The sequence below is a fragment of the Podarcis liolepis genome, assembly GCF_965112155.1.
Source record: "Podarcis liolepis genome assembly, chromosome: 9".
Taxonomy (NCBI): Eukaryota; Metazoa; Chordata; class Lepidosauria; order Squamata; family Lacertidae; genus Podarcis; species Podarcis liolepis.
The window spans coordinates 7,360,699-7,383,766 of NC_139564.1; the positions used below are offsets into that span (position 1 = coordinate 7,360,699).

At 39.7% G+C, this 23,068-nt stretch overlaps 1 protein-coding gene across 1 annotated transcript in view; it reads left to right on the top strand.

The window, feature by feature from the left end:
* LOC310686575 (catenin alpha-2-like) overlaps positions 1-23,068 on the top strand; it is a gene marked incomplete at its 3' end in the record, with an annotated part of 113,971 nt that overhangs the window by 44,475 nt on the left and 46,428 nt on the right. Inside the window, exon 2 of the mRNA XM_083460408.1 lies at positions 12,719-12,825. Within this exon, the coding sequence (XP_083316534.1) occupies positions 12,724-12,825 (102 nt within the window). The 5' untranslated portion in view covers positions 12,719-12,723. The remainder of the gene's footprint in view (positions 1-12,718; positions 12,826-23,068) is intronic.

Genomic DNA, 23,068 nt, shown 5'->3' on the forward strand with positions numbered 1-23,068 from the left:
ATTAAAATCATTTTCTGGTTTCTTTCTAATAAGACAAGAGTGTTTGTGTCTAGGATGGAATTGTTGCTCAGAAAGCTAAAATCAGGGATTAACTTAATCTTTGTTTTATCTACTCCTACATTTTGTGATCTAGTACTTAATCTTGTTTTTAGCCATTTGGAACATTGAGCTAATGTTACAAAGGGGAATGTAGCTGTATCTTTAACCTGAGCAGAGATAAAATGCAAAAGCAAAATACAGGTCATTTCAAAACAGCAGAGTCTGCTAACCAATGAGATTATTTAGTAAACCATGCATGACAGTGTTCTTAGAGTCATAGCTTTCTGTTGGGTTCCAGGATTGTGTAAGCAGCTGAAACTAACACATCTGATAGGTCCAGCTTTTCCTGTTCAAGTTGTGCAGTACTGGTAGCTGCCTCAATCTCTTCAGTTGGGATGTTTTCATGCCCTGCCTGTACAGTGCCTGATGAAGTATCTGCAGTATCTGGGGCTCAATATCTGTCTTCTGCTTTTTGAAGTAGTTGCAGATATCTATAGCTAGACAAATAAAACCAGTCTCTCTAGCAACCTATATGGAAAACCTTCATGCCTTTCTGTCAACCTTCAAACCAATCAAAATGATAAGTTTCTGTTTCCTAAGAAAATGATTTTTGCTACGATTTTCTGAGAGCCTTGCAAGCACTTTCAGTTTTTACTCTTCTGGGCTAGTTCTTGGCCGAAATATAGCCTCTCCTTGCTCCTCAGAAAGCATGATCGGGTCCAGCTGCAGCTCCAAATGCCTCATCTGATCACAAGAAGGCATAACTCATTTGCTCATATTATCATTGTTAAGGGTTTTCAAATCTTGCAACATTTGCAGAAGCATCATCATTAGAGCAGAACAAGCAGCATTCATCTGAACTGCCTACTGGCTCCCAGAAAAGTGCAGTGTCTGGCAACCAGCCTCAACAGGAGTTGTCTCGGAGATCATTCTAAACCTCGTGTTGACTGGCTGGATGTGCGTGTTTCTGTGTACATGAAAACAAATGCATTTAGGACTCCTGGGGCGTGGGGTAAGACTAGCTGATTATTTCTGTGATGGTTCCCTGATTGTTTCACTTGGCATTTATTTGTTTGTGGTTTATGGATTGTATATTTGTGGGAGATTTTCTGTTGTCTAGTTGTTTTGCTCTTATGTTTGTGAGCAGTTCCCCTGCACTGGGCACCGAGCGGAAGGGATGCAAAATCAAGAAGATATATAATTGAGAAGATTCATTTGGGGGTGCCAATATTTGGCCTTTGTCAGGGTGCCATATTACCAAAGATTACCAAAGTCTCCACCCCTGGCATAGGTGTAGATATTCAGAGTTCTTAATGTTTCTTTGCTTATTTTTCTTTGGTAGGGAAAAAAATCTATCTATTAGTGCATAAACCTGTAATGGCTTTAATCTCAATTTTTGTGTGCCCTGTAATTTCTGTTTGCCAGTGATATGTGTATTGCTGATCTGTTCATCTGCCTGTATTAATTTGGCTGTGACTATAGGATTAGCCTCACTGTAGTGAAATCTGCTGCTGTTGTCCTGCAAATTCTGCCAACTGGACCCTCATTATACTAAACTTGTCCCGTATTTATTGCGGTCAGCACATTTTCCATAGCGCTTGAAGCCGAGAGCTTAGCAACTATTTGTTTACTTATTTCAAAGAACATTGTTACAGTCTAGACAGCATTACTGGAATGAAGTAATGCTGCCTTTATTATGCCATGTGAATAACAAGCAGAAAACAAAATATGAGGGGGGAAACTGAAAATTAGTTTCTGTGCATTTAATGCAATTTACTTGCAGGGAAAAAAAATTGCTAGCTTCTTATTAATACTCCAAATTAATACTCCTAAAAATAAATAATAAATTCCTGAAGAGTAGTTTGGTAGTGTGCAGTTGAGTGGTCTGCTTCCTTGGAAACTAACATATTGTTCTGACTTTTGGCTGTGAAATCTCAGGCCATAGAGTATCAGTGGCCAACTTTTTTTTGGACAAGTGTGACATTAGTCTTAATATTTTTTTAAAAAATGACTTATGTGTGCTGTGCTACACATGGCGCTCACACTGTACATATGCTCTATGCTTTGGAGGCTTCTGCATTTTGTCTGCTGAGTGCAGTCCTGACTATATCATACCTACATCTATAGGTCATCCTGTTCCTGCTCCAGCAAACCCCTACTGCCTGTAGCATCTGTGCCATGATGGTCCATGCCGAAGTATATTTCATCAGATACATACAGTGGGCCTGTGCATTTAATAATGTTGGCTGATTCTTCCTGCAAAAGCATGTGTCTAGGATTTAAATTAAGCCTGGGCTTGGTGCCAGGACTTTCACAATGATGTAATAGTTGGGACATTTTTCCTTGTACTTCCATACTGTTTTGAGAGGACAGTGTGTCTGAGCATGTGCTGATTTGTTCCCACATAAGGTTTTCAGGTCAGTTTTCAAAATAATGCTTGATGCCAAAGAATGCTTCTATCTTTCGGGAAATAGTAGTATTCTCCTAGGCTTTTATGTTAGTTAGAACTTGCAAACCAGCACAGAATGGAAATCTACTATAAGCAAGTTAAAGAATGGATTAAAGAACATAATGTGAAGATACATGAACTACAGAGTATAGCTCTGCTTTAACTGTTGCTATGGAAATAATTGTTGCAGGTTTTTGGGATACGTGCAAGGAATTGGAGGCCGAGGAAACGAAGGGAGGAGAAGAATTTCAAATGTATAGAATGGAGTGAGGCCTCTGTGCAAGTTGGCTGATCCTTATTCAATTGGATTTGGAGCAGGGGGAGGCGGGGGGGGGGAAGCTTGGGGTAATTAATGTGTCAATTTCTATGTGAAACCACTGCAGCAAACACTATTTCCTCCTTGGCACTTACAGTACATGGAAACTTATTTAGTGAAGGAGTACCTTTGTAGTATGGTTGCCAGTTAAGATATGCAGAAAATAACCAGGATGGTAACCTCAGGGTAGGGAACTTCAGGTCTGAGGATGAAATGTGGCCCTCCAAGCTTCTCTTTCTCACCATAAAGATTGCCCTGAGAACTCTGGACCTTAATGCTGGGAACAAAAACAAGCAGCTTTTTTGAGGAGCGGGGGGTGGGTGCGGGGTGTCAATTTAGTAAGCTTTTAAATTCAGGTACTTTTATCTCCTTCTCATTCTTTTCTACACATGTCTCCCTTGTAAGGCAGTTATCTTTGTAATATCACATTGGACATGGTAGTTCAATATTTACAGTAGTTTACAGATGTGAAAGTCAAGTGCAGTGATCAAGTGTCTTATCAGATGATACACAGGGAAATGACAAGATGGCAAGGAACTGAACAGTAACCCATAGGTTCTTGTAATAGGGCTAGACTGCCTTGACTGACAGAAGAAGGGAATATTTGCTTTGCTTTTGTTAATTTCATTGAACTTTAACAAAATGCAAAACTAGACTGCAGTATTGAATTGAAAAGCTCAGATATGAAAATGAAATATTGAGATCGCCCCAGGCAAGAGAACTACACAGCAGACTGTATTCCAGCACTTCACAGAACTCTTAATTCATATATGGGTATGTTTACAAAACTCCACATACATAAGCTTGGCTGTCACAAAGGTAACTGGGAATGCAAAAGTTCAGATTCTTAGGGACTTTTGGGCTAGCAGACCTTCATCACCTTGGATGTGTTTTGGCACAATGTTGCATAGCCTTGGCTTGTAGCAGTGATTGTTGTAGCCTGAAATTATGAGTGCAGTAAATGTACAAGGACACCAAAATCAATCTGAAGTTCAGTTCCTATGAAAAAGAGGAAGAGTTGCTATGTTGACATTTCTGGCATCTACACTGGGGTAAATAATATGTGGGAATGATAAAACACTGTAATGCAAGGCTGATTTAGTTGTAAACAGAGTGTGAAACGTTTCAGCAATAGCAGCTCACTGTTGGTGTAAATTTGCTTTTTCAACTCCTTTGTGTAACTAAGGAGGGGCAACAACTTATTTAGAATATTTTTTGTTGGTGTAACAGGGTTTAAGTCTCAAGAATATCTTGCCTGGTATGGCTGTTTGCTCTCTGCATATTTTCAGTAAAACTCATCTGTTCTGGTCAGGTTTTTTTGGTTTTTTTTAAATCTCTGTTTAGTTTTTTAGAAGCAAAGTTTTTGGCCTGCACTATAAGAAAGCTGCTTTTACTCTATATCATAATGTCTTTGATGGTTCTGTTAACATGCATATGTCTCCTCCAGAAGTTTTAGAATTTGCAGAACATTGTTTGAAGCTTGTAGTCACAGTGGGAGTCTATATAGTCAAGCACTAATTAAATCTGGGAAACATTTGCCTAAGCAAGCTGACTTTATACCATTAACATTTTTTGCTGTCATTCACAACTCGGAATCTGCCAGTTTTGACACGAAATGGTTGCTTTACAGTCTGACAGTCTAATCTTCTGAATTGGCTTCCAATAGTCCTCTGCACTAGCCTTGCAGGTGGCAGAGAGTTAAGAGAGCTGAACCAGATCAGCTCAGTTTTTAAAATGTTACGTCCAAGAGGCTTATGTAGAATAGGCAAGAAGCTACAACCAATGACAGTTTCTGTTTTGGTTTACTGTGCTTGCCATTTGGCAAGCCAGTTTGCTGAATATTTTGCCAAAAGGGCCAGAGGTCTTGGCAAAGTGCAAGTTCATCCTTATACTCTACATTCTTTCCTAGCACTGGGACAGAGATTATTGACATGACTCTAATTCCCTGTCATTGCCAAACCTCTGATCCTTAAAAAGTTGTGCTGGCCTAGGTCCCATTTAAGAAGGGTATGACCTTCAGCTTGTGGAGTTTGTTATCGCCTGGGTTGTAAATTGGTTTATAGATAATTATTGCACTGTGAAATTAAGCCCTCAATTTGCTCCATAAAACAGGAATTGCAGGAAAGTAGCAGTAAACTTCCTCATTCTCTCCTGCCAGTTCCTCCTACCAAGCTTAGTAGACCAACTGTGCAGTGACAGCGATTGTCTCCCCATGGCCACTTTAAAGACATTAAGTGAATGGCTCTAGGTTTTTTGGTTGAATGTTAACCATTAGCATTCAATGTCTGCTCCCCACAGCAAGCGCTCTGGTTTCTAGCTGCAGCAATTTCAAAATGCTAGTGACACTCTGGTCTTCTCTGTCTCCCTACCCTCTCCAAAAACATGGACTGTGATTTATGGCCAAAGTTAGAGATAGGGAATTAAGTCCACACTTAATTTTGAAAGTGGGAATGTGGTGTGTATTCAACTAAGTTTTACTCAAAGTAGTCCCATTGAAATTTATGAACATGACTAATTTGGTCAATTCATTTCAATGGGTCTGAGTGAAGCTGTTGAATACAACCCATTTTTATTTTTTTTAGAAGCTCAGTGGCAAAGGAACAGTATTATTAGAGTGAGACAGGTTTTCCCCTCTATCCTACCTGCCTGTGAGGCAAAAAAGAACAAACCTCAGTGCATCCACTTCCAGGCCACTCACAACTCTTAATAGCATAGGTTCATTATTACTCTTGAGATATTTGGACACCTTCGGATTTTACTTTTGCAGGCCTCTTGACAAGATCGATATGAAAAATCGACTGAAAACACTGGTTCTCTTGTAAACAGAGTTTGAAAGAGTGAGATCCTCAAAAATTTCACTGCTAACAGTATACAGTGGAGAGGTAGTGTCCAGTGTGGGGCAACATGCCTAGGACAACATTCACCTAAGCAGAAGAGTTAACATGCATGTGCAATATAGAAAAGCGGAAGCTACAACTGATGATAGGATTTGCTAAATTGTTAGAAATTCAGGCCAAATGCTGTGCATTTGTTTTCTAACCTGTGAATGTAGATCCTCTGATAGACCTGAGTCCCATTTTGTTTTTTCATCTGTCACTGTTTCCCACTTCTCCTATATACTATTAATCTGGTTATCATTGCCTTCTAATAATAGAAAACACTCCTGGTGACCATTCACAGGGATTAGGTTTTGATCTTGGAATCTCTTTAATAGGACTGGGTTGTTTTTTGTTTTTGTTGTTGTTTTTTGGTTCAAGGGTGGTAGTGAGGGAGATATGAAAGACTCAACTATCATGGAAAAATTGGGGAAGGTAGCTTTTAAAAATGTTTTCACATTAAGCAGCCAGTCCATTAAGACATTTCTGCATCAGTTGAGTGCCCCCATTGTGATTGGATCATATTTTCACTTCTACATTTCTTTCAGGGAGTGAAGGACATTCATTAGTTTATCCCATTTTATTCTCACAACAACCCTCTGAAATAAGTTAGACTGAGAGTCAGTGACTGGTCCAACGTTACCTAAGAAGCTAACTGATGAGGAAAAAATTGAATACAGTGGTACCTTGGGTTACAAGCACCTCAGGTTACAAACACTTCGGGTTACAGACTCCGCTAACCCGGAAGTACTACCTTGGGTTAAGAACTTTACTTCAGGATGAGAACATAAATTGCATGGCGGCGGTGCGGCGGAAGCGGGAGGCCCCATTAGCTAAAGTGTAAAGAATGGCTTCAGGTTAAGAATGGACCTCCGGAATGAATTAAGTACGTAACCAGAGGTACCACTGTGTAGGTTTTCTCAGTCTGACTCCACCATTCTGAACACTGGTTTAAAAGAAAGAAGGCTGTTTCTGTTTAAGATATTTGTTTGCTGCTTTCTCATCAATAGCATGGCTGCCTATGCAGCGAAGTGTTCATTAAATCATGAGTACCTGTTTACTCATAAATTTTGTAAAATTCTAATTAATGTCAAGTTATCTTGTTCTTTGAGGAAATTAAAGGATTAATTGCAATCTAAATGGGAAGGTTAGCTGCAGTCAAAGGAGATTATTTTTTTCAATTTAGTAGTAATGACTGTCCAGAATTGTTTTGCATGATCTAACAGAGGTGGGTAACACACCCCATGCATTCTTGATTTCATGTTTTGAACTCCAAAGTCCTCTGAGAGAATCAGATGAGGCATTGCTCCCTTTTCCTCTAGGGCTCATACTTGCCATTAGCTCTTCCCTTCGATAACAGTATTTCCCATCTTCAGGTAGGTAGCCATGTTGGTCTACCGCTGTCCAAAATAATAATAATAATAATAATAATAATAATAATAATAATAATAATAATAACAACAACAACAATGATGATGATGATGATGTCAAGTAGCACCTTAGAGACCAACTAAGTTTGTTCTGGGTATAAGCTTTCGTGTGCATGCACACTTCTTCAGATACCAGATACCAGATACCAGATACTTCTTCAGATGCTTCAAAGCATTTTATTTATTTAACCAACATGGTTTGCTCCTTAGGTCATGTATGTCATCATAATTGTCTGTACTGTACCTGGAAATATTGAGGGTTCAAGATCATTTGTGGGACGAGGGCAATTGTTGTAAAAGTAATGAATCTTTTCATGATTTTCTTTTCCCTGTGTTCATCACATATATTATTCTGTTAATTCACAAAACTAAAAATTTATTACTTCATCCTGGAGCTGCTCAGTTAAATATTGTATTGGGGTTATAAATTCTTTACAGTGACAGTGACTATATTAGCACTGGGATAGAGTCCATCAGAGGAAGGTAAGGTGGATCTACCCCATTTTCTGCATTTGAATGAAGATTAGATGCCTTTCTGAATGAGAGGCAGTGGCCAAATTCAAGTTAATGGGGCCTGATACTGTAATTACTGGAGGAAATTCAATCTTCTATTGGAATCCATTCTGCTAGCTATGCTTGAACTGTGCAGAGCCAATATTGCTGGTGGTGATATGCATTCCTTTTACTCTCAGGGATTATGGAGAGCGCATTTGGAGAAGTGTAATAGACCCCTTCTATATCAAATGGATTGCATGAAGAACTTCACAGGCGATTTCTTCAAAAGCATTTGAGTACTTTTCTGACGCCACTAGGGAGAAAGCTTTAGGCATTTATTCAAAAGTGTTGTCCTCTGGATTGTAAACTAGTTCAGTTGGTTGAACAGTATTATGAAAATGACTAAATGTAGAATAAGCTATTAGAAAATCAGGGATATAATATTCCCCCCCTTTGTGGTAAGTAAATGCACAATTGCAGTACTCAAGTTCCTTTTCCATCTCTTGCCAGATTTCCCAATATTAAGTTTCCCCCTATTTATTTATTTATTTATTTATTTATTTATTTATCTATCCATCTATTTTACATATCTTAATACATTGATTATACAGTCCAATATGTGTGTGTGTGTGTGCGTTTGTGTGTGTGTATTTTGTTTGTTTTCTCTACAGGCAAAGGCCTTTGTTATATATTTTAGGACACCTGATGCAGCTAGCTAACATGACTGTTGCAGTCTCTCACTAGTTTTTCCTACTGAAAACATATGACATGCATGCATACATATGTAAGCAGTTTTCAGTGTGTTTTGGGCTGCCTAGCCCAAGCAAGACTGGTAAGCATTGCTTCCTCCACCATGTTGTACGAATCATTCTTGATGGAAAACAAGAAATCCTGGATTTCCTTTTTTTCAGGGCAAATGTTTCAAGTCCATATGCTTAATCTGTAGTTTAGAGGTCCCCCCCCCCTTTGTGGAAAAAAGACAACTACAGTACAAATCTTAACTATGACTGCACAGGCATTGATTTAATAATTTTTATATTTAAGAATAGTTTGTAGTCCAAGCTGTAGAAGTAAAATGCTAGCAAAGTCAGTGTGAGTTATGTGTGACACATATGCCATTTGTAGACGTCATTCCTGCCCAGGGCTAGTGTACTGCGGCTTTGCACACTTGCCCTTTTTTATTTTATTCCTAAACTGTGATTATGTTGCTAGGTTTTATCTCTTGTGCAATCTCAAATTATCTATTTTCTACATAACCTTTATGGTAATATCTGAAAAACACTATTGTTAAGTCCGTCTGTTTTCAGGTTGACCAAAACTGGTCCTTGGTTGCCAGTGATCCCACCCCCGCCCCCATGTATGTGTGTCATGTGGGTTTATTATTTAAACCTAAAGTGTGGCAGTCACTTGTTTCTTGGCATGTGCCTGCACCAAAGTAAGTCTGCAGGTCAGTGTTATTTCTGTTCTTCTATTAACATTACAGTGGTACCTCAGGTTACAGACGCTTCAGGTTACATACGCTTCAGGTTACAGACTCTGCTAACCCAGAAATAGTACCTTGGGTTAAGAACTTTGCTTCAGGATGAGAACAGAAATCGTGCTCCAGCAGCAGGAGGAGGCCCCATTAGCTAAAGTGGTACCTCAGGTTAAGAACAGTTTCAGGTTAAGAACAGACCTCCAGAACGAATTAAGTTCTTAACCCGAGGTACCACTGTATAGAAATCATTTGAAAGGTTATAAACCTTTAAAGTATGTAACAAAAGTATGTCAAAACCATGAAGTTTAGTGGTGCAAAACATCCATTGGAACTATCTGCCTGAGTTGCACCAATTTTTTTCTGTGGCTAAAAGACAGCTTGGGCCCCCTCTGTCATCTCTTGGGGGGGTTGCACTGCTTGTCAGTGAATAATGAGAGGTGCTTACAAGCAATGTGTGTTTTCTTGATATGTTTCTTGATGCTTGCTGCCTTTCTTTTCTCTAAATTTCTACCTTCATTTCTGTTACCTCTGCTTGTCTCTTCAACAATCCCACAATCCCCCCCATATATTTTTGTTTCCTTCTTTCCCCATCTTTCTCTCTGCCCCCCCAATCTCCTTCCTATTTGTAACTGAGTTCTAGTTGTATCTGTTTCCATACATCATTGTGATATCCATAATAGGATTCATTATTTGGTTGAATACAAATTGATTAACCTCTTTAGCTGTTTGTCTTTAGGTTAGACAGCACACCCCTAGGGTATGCAAAGTTGTTTCCTAATATTTATTATCCTTTATATGAGGTAGCTATGTAGCATTTTATAGTACTTAGAAAGGATTTTGTGCTAGGTAAAAGACTGCAGAGAACTGGCAGAATTTTTTTGGTCCTATCTATTATTATTATTTATGGGACGCGAGTGGCACTGTGGGTTAAACCACAGAGCCTAGGGCTTGCTGATTGGAAGGTCGGCAGTTTGAATCCCTGCGACAGGGTGAGCTTCCATTGCTTGGTCCCTGCTCCTACCAACCTAGCAATTCGAAAACACACAGTGCAAGTAGATAAATAGGTGGGAAGGTAAATGGCGTTTCTGTGCGCTGCTCTGGTTCTCCAGAAGCGGCTTAGTCATACTGGCCACATGACCTGGAAGCTGTCTGCGGACAAACGCTGGCTCCCTTGGCCAGTAAAGCGAGATGAGCGCCACAACCCCAGAGTCATCCACGACTGGACCTAACGGTCAGGGGTCCTTCTACCTTTATTGTTATTATTTATTAAATTTATATACCACCCTTCATCTGAGGATCACAAAGTGGTTTACAGGATACGTCTGTTCAGACATAAGAAACCATGATTGTTGTTACAAAAATGAACCTGCATAAGCCTTTGTCTTGCTCTCCTCTCCTCCCCTCCCCTCCTCTTCTGTGTATATGAGTAGAAGGTCAAAAGCACCCAGCCTACAGCTCTGTTGGTAGAGCTTGAGACTCTTAATCGCAGGCTCATGGGTTCGACCCCCACATTGGGCAAAAGATTCCTGCATTGCAAGGAGTTGGACTAGATGACCCTTGTGGTCCCCTCCAACCCTGAAATTCTATGATCTATTTTTGAACTAACTGCAGTTTCCCATAATGTCTTAATTCAGGGAACTGTGCTTGCTTTTAAAAGTGGATAGTTAGAAAACCTGAGTATCAAACCGTGGCACTTATGTAGACTTATTTTCATAATAACAAATCATGGATTGTTGTTAAACATCTGAACAGGACCTTTTCTTTGGATGGGTTTATCTGAACCAGTGTGGTCTAGATGGGTCAAATTGTACTTAAGTCATGAATTTAATGGTAAAACTAAGCTACATACTTCTGACTATGTCTATTATCCTCACTGATACAAATGGAAAAAGTGGCCTATGTAAAAAGGCTTGCCAAGGGACTCTGGATATTAAACTATGAACTTTGTGGCCTAGATAGGAGACCTAGCCTGATGAAGTTGCCATAGATCTTCTATGCTGAATCTTCTTCATACACAGATAGAAACAAGCATATTCAATAGCATGATGCTTCTGGACTGGTTAAACTTTGTATAGGGACTTGACATTCAGCTGGATACATACTTAGCACCAGATTCCTTCTTCTATTTGGACACCCTCTGGGCTCTAGGCTAGATTTGGATACAGCCACTCAAGACTCCAACAAAGTACAGTAATCAGAATGGCTGCAAAGATGACCCAAAGAAAGATAGTAGAATATACAGTGGTGCCTTGCAAGACGAAATTAATTCGTTCCGCGAGTTTTTTCGTCTAGCGAATTTTTCGTCTTGCGAAGCACGAAATCCCATAGGAATGCATTGAAATTCAATTAATGCGTTCCTATGGTCAAAAAAGGTCCAAACAAAGTCAAATTTGGTACAACAAGAGTTTATTAAGTGCTCTTTAAAGTCACACATACTGTAAAGAGCATTTCAAAAATTGAAGGAACAATAAATTAAGTTTCTAAACATGACAGAAAAACATTTATAAATCAACAAAGTGTACAGTACATTTTCTAAGACTCTGGGGGACAACTTGAATAAGGTTCCTCTTCCACTCTTTGCTTCTTGCTGAAGAACCCCCTCCTCAACTGTTCCCCCAGCCACCCACCACACAGAAATTCAAATCCAGAATTTTTTTTAAAAAACAGCAGAGTGGCCCAATGGTCACAGAAAATCATAAAAATGCAGAAAAAAACACAAGCTTCCAGATTCTTGCAAACCCCTCCCCAACACCAAGTCCTTGAATTCCAAACACCCCAACCCAAAATCCAAAAAACCCCCCCAAAAGTTTTAAAAGTTTAAAAGAAGTTTTGGAAAAGCTTCAAAAATACCAAAGTCTTCAAAAACCTCAAAAAAGGCTACCACTCCACGTTCTATGAGTTGCTCCTCGAAGTCAAGTTGCAACTGTATTAACGGTGTTAAGAAAAAGGAAACAAACTTGCAAGACGTTTTCGTTTTTCGTCTTGCGAAGCAAGCCCATAGGGAAATTCGTCTTGTGAAGCAGCTCAAAAAACGGAAAACCCTTTCGTCTAGCGAGTTTTCCGTCTTGCAAGGCATTCGTCTTGCGGGGCATCACTGTATTGTAAACTGAAAGAGCAGTTGAAATTACTAAATTTTTTTTATTCAACACATATTTACTATGCTACACATCAACTTCAAAAAGGTTTCCTTAAATGTAAATTTTTGATGTATTTTTTCACAAAAAGTTTGTTAATTATAGCTATGGAATGGAAAATGAGTTCGTATTCACTGGAACCAGCCCTAAGTCAACAATAATTTAAGTTGCTATCATTGTCATCAGACTTTTAGGAAACTAGGAGGTAGCATCTTCTCAGTGTCTTACAGGATTTTTTATTTTATTTTTAAAAAGAATCTTTGGCTAAAAAGACCTTAGCAACACATTTGTAGAAATGTTGTCTTACTGATTCAAATCAGAAATAACTCTTATGGGGAATTTAAACCATCTCTGTTGTTGTTGTTGTTGTTGTTATTCCTATACATAATTAGTAAATGTAACCCCTTTCGAGTTTGAGTCTTGATTTAAGTTCTTAGTGATATGCAACTATGTACACAGGTTTATAATCATAATTGACTGATTTATTGTTTTCTTGCTCTAGGGAGCATGACTTCTGCAACTTCACCTATCATATTAAAATGGGATCCCAAAAGTTTGGAAATCAGGACCCTTACTGTGGAGAGACTGTTGGAGCCACTAGTTACACAGGTAAGCACAGCATTAGCTGCTATTCTGTTTGTTTAGTCATACTTTACATAATTTTCAGTATTTATAGTATGGTGGTAGCATTGTTAACTCATGAATGCAAGACAGAAAGACAAGGTAGGTTAAATAATATCTTTAGCTGAAATGGTTGTACAGTATTGCACATTTTTCAGGCTTCAACATTTTGATTCTGAGGGAGAGGGTGTGCAAAATTTCAAGTCGGATAGAAGAATGTTCTGAATTATGATGGGTGGCCTTGAGTTGTCAGGTTTTCTTTGTCACAACTTATCATATACTAAAATGTGGGTAGTAATTTAGCATTAAGAAGATGAAGAAAACCTTCGGTGCATGATATGAATGTTAATGATGGTTGCGTGTCTAAATAGTTCAGTATCATTCATAGTTGTTTGCTTGCTGCCATAGTTATCAGAAGTGTTCAATTAACAAAAACCTTTTGTTTAAACATGTTGTGATAAGGCTTTTCCATGTTCATTCAAGTTACAAAATGGCGGGAGATTGCATCTGTCAATGGCCACACTTTTAACAGATGTCTACTGAAAACCTTTATATTCCGACAGGCTTATTCAGGCAATTAAAAATAGATTTTTCTATAATAGTTAAGTGATTTTTTATCGAATGCTTTTATGTATAACTATTGCAATCTACTCTGATATTTTTTATGACTAGAGATATATAATTTTTTATTTAAAAAAATAGAATGAATTATAAATGAGTATTATATAGTAGCCTAACTTGTGGTTCAACTTCGCCAGTACTTTGGCACTAGCTTGCTGTCAGAAGCAGAGCAGTCCCAGATCTGTATGTTCACTGGAAGCTACCATTCCACATTACAAGTACCCACCTGGCAACCAGGACCATTCTCAGTGAAAGGACAAAGTTCGGATGGCCCTTGAGACACTGCTGCCTCTTGAGGACTTTGTCCCCTTGCCTCCACATCTGTGAAAACTTAAGCTGCAAGCTCTTTGAAGTTCATTGTTCGCATATGAAGTCCCATGTATATTGTAGTTCTATATAAATAATAATATTGCTATTAATTTTCCTAGGTTTTTTGTGGCTTACTAACATATGGTTACCAGATTTATTTCAATGAATCCGGGGACACTTTTTTTTTTAATAAAAAAGTTACATGCTTTATTATCCCTAATTACATCTATACATCAGCTCTTTTGCTGTCTTGAGAAGTCTGGAGGAGGAGAGAAACCTGGGGGGTGGAGTTGGAAGCAGAGTTTGAGAATACGACTGTGGGGTGTTTACAGAATCACAGATTTGGAAAGGACCTCTGAGGGGCCTCTAGGCCAACCCCCTGCAATGGAGGTACCACACACAAGCAGCCTCAACTTAAAAGAACATAAGGCTTCCCTTCTCCAATTTGACTTCTGCAGTTCCCGGCCGTCAGGGACACGCTCTCGTTCACACTCTCTCACATTCAGCTGCTCGGCTCTGCATCAGCTCCGCCACCGCTCCAGTTGGCCAAGGCGATCAAAGTCATCTCACCCCTCTGCACCTTGCCCAGCAGATAAACCACACCCCTTGCACCCCTCCTGGGCACCACCCACCCATGACTCCCGAGCCTCCCCCAATCTCCTGCCCCTTCACCCTTCGTTTTGAGAGTTTCACAGGGTTCGAAAAAGAGCTTTGCACATTGCCCAGCAGAGAAACCGTGTGCTTTGCACCCCTCCTGGGCAATGGCCGCCCACCTGAAATCTCTCAAAACGAAGGGGGAAGGGGGCAGGAGATCGGGGGAGGTTCACAGGTAGGCGGTGCACCGTTGCTCAGGAGGGGCACAAGACACGCGGTTTCTCTGCTGGGCAAGGTGCAAAGCCCTTCTTTTGCACTCTTTGATTCCCCACCCACCTCTGCCTCTGCCTGCACAAAAACTCCTCCAGCTTCATATTACTCCAGGAGAGCAGGGTGTCATGTTTCCCCGGGGACATTTAATGAAATCCGGGGACATTCCGAGGACTGAATTTGTCTGGGGACAGATTTGCAAATCCGGGGACTGTCCCCTGGAAACGGGGACATCTGGTAACCCTATACTAACACTATTGCAGCAAAATATTAAGGAAAACACTTCCCCTTTTTGATATCATTAGAATAAATGCCTGCTGCCAATTTGTTTCACAGTTGCGTATACCAAAGTTAAGATGTCCCCACTCCCCTTCTTCACAGTCACGCTCTAAACACTTTGATTAGTAGTTCCAGAAGCACTAGTACTGCCTATTGTGTAATTTTGAAATAAATGAGTGCTCTAGTAACTATTGCTCATATGTGAAGAGACCCTTATTTTTTATCTCTTATGCACTTCTGTTTTGTAGACCATTTTGTCATTTGTACAAGATAGATATGGAAATATAATCATAATGCAAATTATAGCACAAAGTATTTGCTGCAGAAGAGACTAAGGCATGCCCAGAATATGAAAGGGTGAGAAAGAAGGTCAAATGCACTTTTGTAGGATATAATACTTTAAATATTTATCTGTAGCAATTGATAAATACTGTGGACTCCATTCAGATATAATTGCAAGGAAACATTTCTGCAAATGATCATGAACCAGGGAATTATTAAGAAAAATAATGATAGTAATAGAAGCAATATCAATGCACATTAAAATATATGCTCTTCACCAGATAAAGACGAGAAATTGTAACCAGTTTTCCTGAAATCTTGCACAGTACAGTTGTACCTTGGTTTAAGAACAGCTTAGTTTATGAACAACTTGGATTAAGAATGCTGTAAACCCAGAAGTAGGTGTTTTGGTTTGTGAACTTTGCCTTGGAAGCAGAACATGTTCCGCTTCCTGTTGAGTGTGTTTCATTGGTAAATTGAGTCCACCACTATGGGAAAGCATGCCTTGGTTTAAGAACGCTTTGGTTTAAAAACAGACTTCCGGAACGGATTAAGTTCGTAAACCAAGGTACCACTGTACAAATAAAAAAAGCAAGATGCATAAAAAGGCTAGAAAACTACTTTCCAGTATGAAATAACTCTCTTTATTTATTTATGTGATTTGATTTATATACTGCCCTTCATCACAAGATCTTAGGGCAGTTCACAAAATAAAATACAAAGTAAAAGCACAAATAAATCGTTAGAACATAAACAACAAACCAATATCCCCCACTGTTCGGTAAGTAAGATTGTCTTCCATGAACAAGGTCTTTGCGGTGTCTTTGTGAGTAACTGTGGAGGCCAATTCTGGATCCACACACCCTTCCACAGTGGGGACATAGGTTTCTGGGTGGGAGTTGATCACGGTGAGGGTTTGCCAAACGTGCCTTCCTCTTAGCTCGTTTCTCCTTTTCGTTCTGAGTTTGAGTGTCTTCAAAGTCCATGACACCTTTGGTAAAGGCTGTTCTCCAACTGGAACACGTGCAGGCCAGTGTTTACCAGTTGTCGGTGTTTACACAACATTTTTTAATATTTGCCTTGAGAGAGTCTTTAAACCTCTTTTGTTGACCACGCAATACGCTTTCCATTTTTAAGTTCGGAATAGAGTAGTTGCTTTGGAAGATGATAATCGGGCATCCGCACAACATGACCAGTCCAATGAAGTTGATGTTGAAGAATCATTGCTTTGACACTGGTGATCTTTGCTTCTTCCAGTACAGACATTATTAGTTCACCTGTCTTCCCAAGTGATATGTAAAATTTTTCAGAGACACTGTTGATGGAATCTTTCGGGGAGTTGGAGATGGAGTTTATAAGTGGTCCACATTTCACAATAAAGTTGGTAGCACAGTGGCTTTGTAAACAAGCATTTTGGTTTCCCTGTGAATGTCCTGCTCCTCAAACACTCCATTCTTCAGTTGGGAGAAAGCTTCACTTGCAGAGTTTAGGTGATGCTGGATTTCAGTATCAGTGTTGTCCCTTGTGGAAAGATGATTCCTCATGTAGGAAAAGTGATCAACATTTTTCAGTGTTACACCATTAAATTGGATTTGTGGCTCTGCAGAGGGTTTGTTTTGTGCTTGTTGGTACAGCACTTTGGTTTTTTGGATGTTGAGCTTTTTGTAAGCTTCTGCAAAGATATTTAGGATGGTTTGAAGGATATCCTCTGAGTGCTCAGACACTATGTCATCAGCATATTAAAGCTCTATGATGGAGGTTATGGTCACCTTACTCTTTGCTTTCAGCCTACTCAAGTTAAAGAGCTTTTCATCTGTTCGATATATGATTTCTCAGATATAGTTAGGAGACAGTTTGCTAAAATCCTTGCAAGAATTTTGCTGGGTGCAGCTAATAAAGAAATGCCTTGATAGTTTTTGCAATTTGTTCTATCACCTTTTTTAAAGAGATTGATAATTTACCTTTAGGGATGCGGGTGGTGCTGTAGTCTAAAACCACTGAGCCTCTTGGGCTTTCCGATCAGAAAGTTGGCGGTTTGAATTCCCATGGCCGAGTGAGCTCCTGTTGCTTGGTCCTAGCTCCTGCCAACCAAGCAGTTCGAAAGCATGCCAAAAGTGCAAGTAGAAAAATAAGTATCGCTCTGGCAGGAAGGTAAACGGCGTTTCCATGCGCTGCTCTGGTTTCACCAGAAGCAGCTTAGTCATGATGGCCACATGACCCGGAAAAACTGTCTGCGGACAAATGGAGGCACCCTTGGCCTGTAAAGCGAGATGAGCGCCGCAACCTCAGAGTCGTCTGCGAATGGACTTAACTGTGAGGGGTCATTTACCTTTTAACGTCTGCTGGGATCTCATCTCCCAGATTTTTTTGATGAACTTGTGAAGTTGTGTAAGTTCAATTCCTCCCACTTTGAAGACTTTGGCAGGTATCCCATTAGGTCCACTGGCTTTGTTGTTTTTCATTTGGTTAATAGCTGTACACAACTTTCCCAGATTTGGAGAGACTGCAAGCTCATCTCTAATTTGTTTTTGCGGAATTTATGAGAGGACCTCAGCAGCTATGAGGGAGTTGCGGTTACAAAGATGCTGGTAAAGTTAGGCTATCCTTGTCCAGATAGGGCATAGCTGGGCCACCAGCCGAAGCTGATGGAAGGCACTCCAAGCCACCAATGCCACCTGAGCCTCAAGTGACAGCAGCGGATCCAGGAGTATCCCCAAGCTATGTACCTGCTCCTTCAAAGGGAGTGTAACCCTATACAGATCAGGCAACCTCCCAGCCATCCGGTCTGAGGAACTGACCGCTAGCAGTGCCTCAGTCTTACCTGGATTGAGCTTCAGTTTGTTGGCTCTTATCCAGTCCATTACTGAGGCAAGACATTGGTCCAGCAAATCCATTGCCTCACTTGCAGATGTAAAGGAGAAATAAAGTTGTGTGTCATCAGCATATTGCTAACAGTATACTCCAAAACTCTGGATGACCCCACCCAGTGGTTTCATGTAGCTTTTAAATAGCACAGGGGATAAAATAGAGCCCTGGAGAACTCTACATTGAAGGCTTCACAGGACTTAAAACCACTCCCCAAGCATCACCCTCTGGGAACTAAGTGCTCCCCAAAAAATACATTTTATGGAATTGAATTATCCTTCTTCCATATAGTATGATGGGACCAGTGCAGATTGCAGCTGTGGATTGGAATTCGAATGTCTTCTTGAAATGGAGGGGTTGTTATTCTGAACTTCAATTATTTAATTTTGTCTAATAGTTATGAATGTTTGCTCACTGACAGTGCCTTTCTGCAACTCTTGAATTAGATTTATATTCATCTTAAGAAAGCCATTAGGAAAGAATAACAAAATAGGATTGGTAAATGTTCATTAAGAAGATGGAAATGCAAAGTCTTTCTCTGCCCTTGGCAGGGTGGGGAATGAAAATTTCCAATCTAAATAAATATGGTTGGCAGCTCATTTTGCTTCCTTGCTGGCAGCAAGGTCAAGGACAGAAATAATCTTCCACCTCTCAATCATACCTCACCTGTACTGCCCAGATGTCATGATTCAGCTTGCTGCAATGGTTACTCATACAGGAAAATGGTCATGTAGAAAAATGTCCAAAATTGTCCAGTGATTAGGGTGCTTTTTAGCCCACAGATCAAGATGTTGGTGACAGGTTTATTGGAGCAAGTGAACCTTTTTTTTGGACAGAATCACTGTCTTCCTCAAGAATCAGGTCAGCTAGTTGGCAGTACTTCTGGAAGCGCAGTTGGCATATATGGATGAGAATCCTTTTTCCTAACTTTGGCTGGAAAACTTCCTGCAATTCTCCTAGGAAATGCTGGACACTAGTCACTGTTTTCTGTGCTCTGTTCATTTCAGATTGGATCACTGTCGTGTTCTTTGCTGTGTTGCCACTGAAGAGCAGAGATTTCAAGGTGTTTTAGAATTTGGTTGCCCAGTTATTTACTAGTGCAGGTCACAGAGCCTGTATTTATACTTGCTTTAAAGGAGCTTCATTAATTCCCAGTTAGTTTCTGGGTGAAATTTATGGTATCATTTACCTTTTTTAAAAAATCTAAAGTGACTGGGGCCACAATCTGACATTGTTTAAAATTTATGCCGAACTCTATAGAGTATGCAAAGCTTGTTGAATATTTATATTAGCTTGTTATATATTAGTTTGTTGAAATCTTAATGAATTTGCAAAGCAGGTCAGTATTATCACCCCTATATTGCAGATGGTGGGACAGTATGAGAGAAAGAGTGGTATTTTCTAAGGTTAACTACTGAATTTATGATGGTGGTATAATTCAAACTGGGATCCTCCTTATCCATAAGTAAATCAAACATTATGCTCTCTGAGCACATGCTCCCAGTTTCTCAATCATCTGAGGTTTCACTGGTTAGCATGGCACTCTCTGTGGTCCTTTCCTCATTGTAGAGTGTCTTTCTTGTGATGTTTAAACTCTGGAAGCTTTTGGGAAGACCTTAAAAGTGTTTCTGTTCCACTGAGCCTTTTGTCTGCTCTCTGAGTTTTTTATTATAATCCTGGCAACTTGTTTCAAATCTGGTTAGCTTTTGAAATTGTGTTTATTCATTTACTTCTTTGTTTTAAATTTGATTTGTTGTGCAGTTTTGCATTGTATTTTACTTTGTGAGCTGCTTTGCGGCCAAAATATATAAAAGGTGTGTGTGTGTGTGTGTGTGTATGTGTGTATTCCACATCACTGTGTAGTGCTTTGATTAAATATTCTGGTTTTAGATTAAGGAAAATAAAGCTGAATCTATAGATGGGACAATTTGTGAGTAATTGTGAGTACGGGTGAAATTGTACAATTGTACAATTGTTTTGTAAAGTTAATCCTCTAAAACCGACTTCCACTAGGATTATATTGGAAGTCAGTTAAAATTATCTCAATAGCCTTGCAAATATATCTACAAAAGTTACTGGAATTTGTCTCAAACCATAAATTAGTGTTATGCTGATTACATTTCGGACACCTTTGTTTGTATTAGTAAGTACATAATTTAGCCCTCATAAACTGTGTTTGGCATAGGCATTAAAGAGAACCTCAAGCATCATCTTCATTACCTTTCTTGGCATATGTTTTCATTGTGCATAGAAGGCCAACTGACCAAAGAGCCAAACAGTCTGGCTTAGTCTTTTCTTGCCAGCTCCCTGGGAGAATTGACAAGATTCCCAGTTGCTCCTTCAGCAAGGCTCATATGTGCAGAGTTTTGAAAACCCCATAGGAATGAGGACTGGTGCCAAAGCACAGTGAACAGTTGTGACATCTAAGAAGCCAAAATGCCCCCAGCTGAAAATCAGTGTAGTATAGTTTAGTGTATTGGGTTCAGTCTTGCAGATTTAAACATGCGTCTACCAAAGGCTCAGTATTTGGGTTTCAACTGAAACAGAATGACTTGCATATATTGCAATAAATAACTAATTTGTTGCTGATGTAAATGTAATTAAGACTGGCACATTCTGTGAAAGTTGAAAATACGTGTGCAACAAAAAGACTTGTGATGCTGGGCAAATCAAATTAGAGGCAGAAAAACCAGAGCAATTTTGGAAGTTGCTAGTCAGAATGCCTTTTGACAGCTAAGCTGGCAAGCAAAGAGTATCGTACTCCTTGGACCCTAATCAGAAATGACTTCTAGATTTGGAAGCTTTGGACAGTATGAATTTCTAGCTTAGCGCCAAAGCCAGCTCTTTGGACAGCGCCCGGTGCTGAATCATGCAGGGCTCTAGCTGCAGGCCTTAGCAATTAAGAGGCTGAAGCAGTAGGAGGGCCATAAAACGAACACTGGAATCAGAAGTATATTTAAGTAGGTTTGGTGCAGAGAAGATATCAAGAGCACAGAAAGTTGAGCAAACACTTAAGGCCTTCCACACCCAGTTATTTTTTAAATTAACCTATAGATTCCTATTAGAATCTTTAAATCTTATTGTTTTTAGCATAATATACATGAGTAGTTTTGTTTTGAATTTTTGCTGCCCTTTTGCAGATGAGCAGAAATTGGGAAGGAAGAACTCCAAGTTACTAAATGGTTTGGGAATGTAAAGAAGCAAGTAGATACGAAATTCACCCCACCCCTCAAGATTTCTAAGATCATCTATCTCAATGGCTCTCTCGCTCTTAACCTTTGAAAGTATCAGTTACATAATAAGAATGTGGCAGAGCTGGTGGTATCTGTCAACTCATTTTAATTTCTTACAGGTTCATGAAAATGCTGTCCATAATATGTTAATAACATGCAATTAAAATATGCAAATTTAGTGTGGCTCATGATCTACTTCCTACTTAGCCTTTGGTGCTGAACAAATTGTCCATTCCTAATTTAGCACAGGAGTCTGCATCTTCACTTCTATGATTCACCAAGATTCATGGAGTAATAGGATTTGACCCTGAAAGGGAATTTAATTTGTATCATTCAGAGCCTGACACCTTAATTATGCTTCTGAGCCAAGGGGAACAAGCAGTAAATGGAATGTAGGACAGATACAATATTTGGCAGGGCAATTCTATAATCAATATATAGGTTTGGTAGGAAGTGAGCTGGCTACATATTTGCCTCTTTCAGTGTTCAGGTCATGAATAGCATCACTCTTACAATAACTTTTGTGTATATTTGCCTGCACTTCTTTAAGTGAAACAATATATACACATTTTCCTCAACTAATTCTATAATATTCCAGTTGCAGAATATTCCACTATTCCTTGTTACAGTTAAGCATGTTAATTTTTACATTCTGTGATGGTGCCATACTGGAACAACAGTTCCTTAGTTATTCAGATGTTTTTTTCACCTTAATAGTCTGAAATTTGATACTGGGTGATAGAGCTTGATTATACTGAGAAATAACAAAATTTGAAAATGTGTAGTCCAAACTGTGGGACCATTGGATCTCATATCCAACTGTAGCGGATCTTGGTACTGCTGTAGAAGTGTTCTTGGGATCCTTGGTACATGATGTTTGGTCAAATTGTGCTTGATGCACCCTCTCCTCTCCTGATAGTGTTTGATGGAAGGCTGATAAAGGAAAATAAGGGCTATTTGTGTCTATAATATGCTTATGAGACCCTCCCTACAGAAGGTATCCTGTGGAAGGAAAAAGAAGCCTCACAAAAATGCTGACCACCAAGCACACTTATTAAACAGGGAAGGCACTTAGGTTATGTATAAATTTGGGGGACATTTGCATTCTTTCTCTTGGAACAATACAGTCACACACACCCAGTCACCAGAAATCATACAGGCAGTCTCCGATTACAGTTTCATAGGCAGGTCCCCGCTGCACCTTGAGAACCCAGCCTATGTATTATATTCTTACTTCATTTGCTGATGGATTATATTTGGTTTACACTTTTCCTCCAAGGTTGACAGATAGGCACAATTGCTGCACAATTCTGTGATACTTACATGGTGTTCGATGAGACTTACTCCCAGTCTCAGGTAAACTCAGGGAGAGTACCTGACAGATTGATGGATGCAAACCACAGAAATGTGGGAGATCCTGGGATTGGTGTGTGTGTGTGTGTGTGTGTGTGTGTGAGAGAGAGAGAGAGAGAGAGAGAGAGAATCTGACCCCTGAAATCCTACCTGGAAAAGATCCAAGCACACGGAACAGGAGTCAAAGTGAACCCCCAAAGTGTTGCCACCCCACCCCATCCCATCCCTCCCATGCAGTTTGGACTATCTCTCTACCTGTCCATCCTGGAGGGGGTGTGGGGAAGAGGCAGATAAGAGGTCTCCTTTCCTTATTGATGTGTGTTTGTGTGTGTGTGTGTGTGTGTGTGTGTGTTGGATGAGGTGGGGATTTTTAAAATCTCCCCCTCACCAGTCTAAAATCAGGAGCCGCAATTTCCTCTTCCATG